At 39.8% G+C, this 852-nt stretch overlaps 1 protein-coding gene across 1 annotated transcript; it reads right to left on the minus strand.

The window, feature by feature from the left end:
- Positions 1-119: 119 nt before the first annotated feature.
- On the minus strand, positions 120-699 carry LOTGIDRAFT_144871 (hypothetical protein; the record flags this gene model as incomplete). The annotated part of the gene is made up of 2 exons (XM_009056194.1): positions 120-325; positions 504-699. Coding segments are annotated over 2 exons (402 nt in total), but the record flags the coding sequence as incomplete, so codon positions are not given.
- Between the last annotated feature and the right edge of the window lie 153 nt (positions 700-852).

An 852-nucleotide genomic window follows, 5' to 3' on the forward strand; every position in this document is an offset into this window, starting at 1 on the left:
AACATATATGTTACTATTTATTTTTCTTGTCTTTTCTAACAATCCAAAAACAGAAACTCCTTACAAAGAAACGTTACAGCTCAACTACGGTAATGAAACGGTTTTAAGAAGGGCAAAAATTACCTTGGAACAGACGTTTTGTGGAGTTTCGGATCCTTGATTTTCTCGGGGTTATATCCAGGGCACAGTATTCTTATATCCAAACCACTGGAAACAGTTCCTGAGAACACTCTTCCGAATGCATAAAACCTGCCTTTATCCTGTGCTGGTACCATTTTGGAAACATACATCATCAAGGGTCCGTTTGGATCACAGTTCTTCATTGCTGAAAACAATAATATTCAAATGATCTCTTTCATACATTACCAATATCTGTCTACTATGCATCTTCATTCGCGCTATATAGGGTATATTCTGTTTAGACGTTGATCCAATGAGCTGCACGTGAGTATCGAGGGCACAGAAAACAACGGGGTGGGCTAAAAATATAAGAAAGCGCTTACCTATAGCGGCTTCATCGTCAAGGGGTCCTTCATACAGGACCTCAGTTCGGTATTTCTGGGCGGTCACTGGCGACGGTAAGTGGTGAATGATCATATCTAACATAGAGTCTGCTGCTGGCACCCATTTTTTCATCACTGTTCTCATGAAGTCTTTGCCTTCTTTTTCCATTACAGTGCTGTTAAGCGTCAGACCAATTTTCTCCACCAAGGTCTTGGTTGTTTCTTTATCACCATCTCTGGATGCTTGAAGAACCTAAAATACCAACAGAATATGTCAAATTGACACAACATTCAAAATGTACGATGATCATCAACATTGTATCAGAATTCATTTGCCAGCTACTAGGGA

This window comes from Lottia gigantea, assembly GCF_000327385.1.
Source record: "Lottia gigantea unplaced genomic scaffold LOTGIsca_269, whole genome shotgun sequence".
NCBI lineage: Eukaryota > Metazoa > Mollusca > Gastropoda > Lottiidae > Lottia > Lottia gigantea.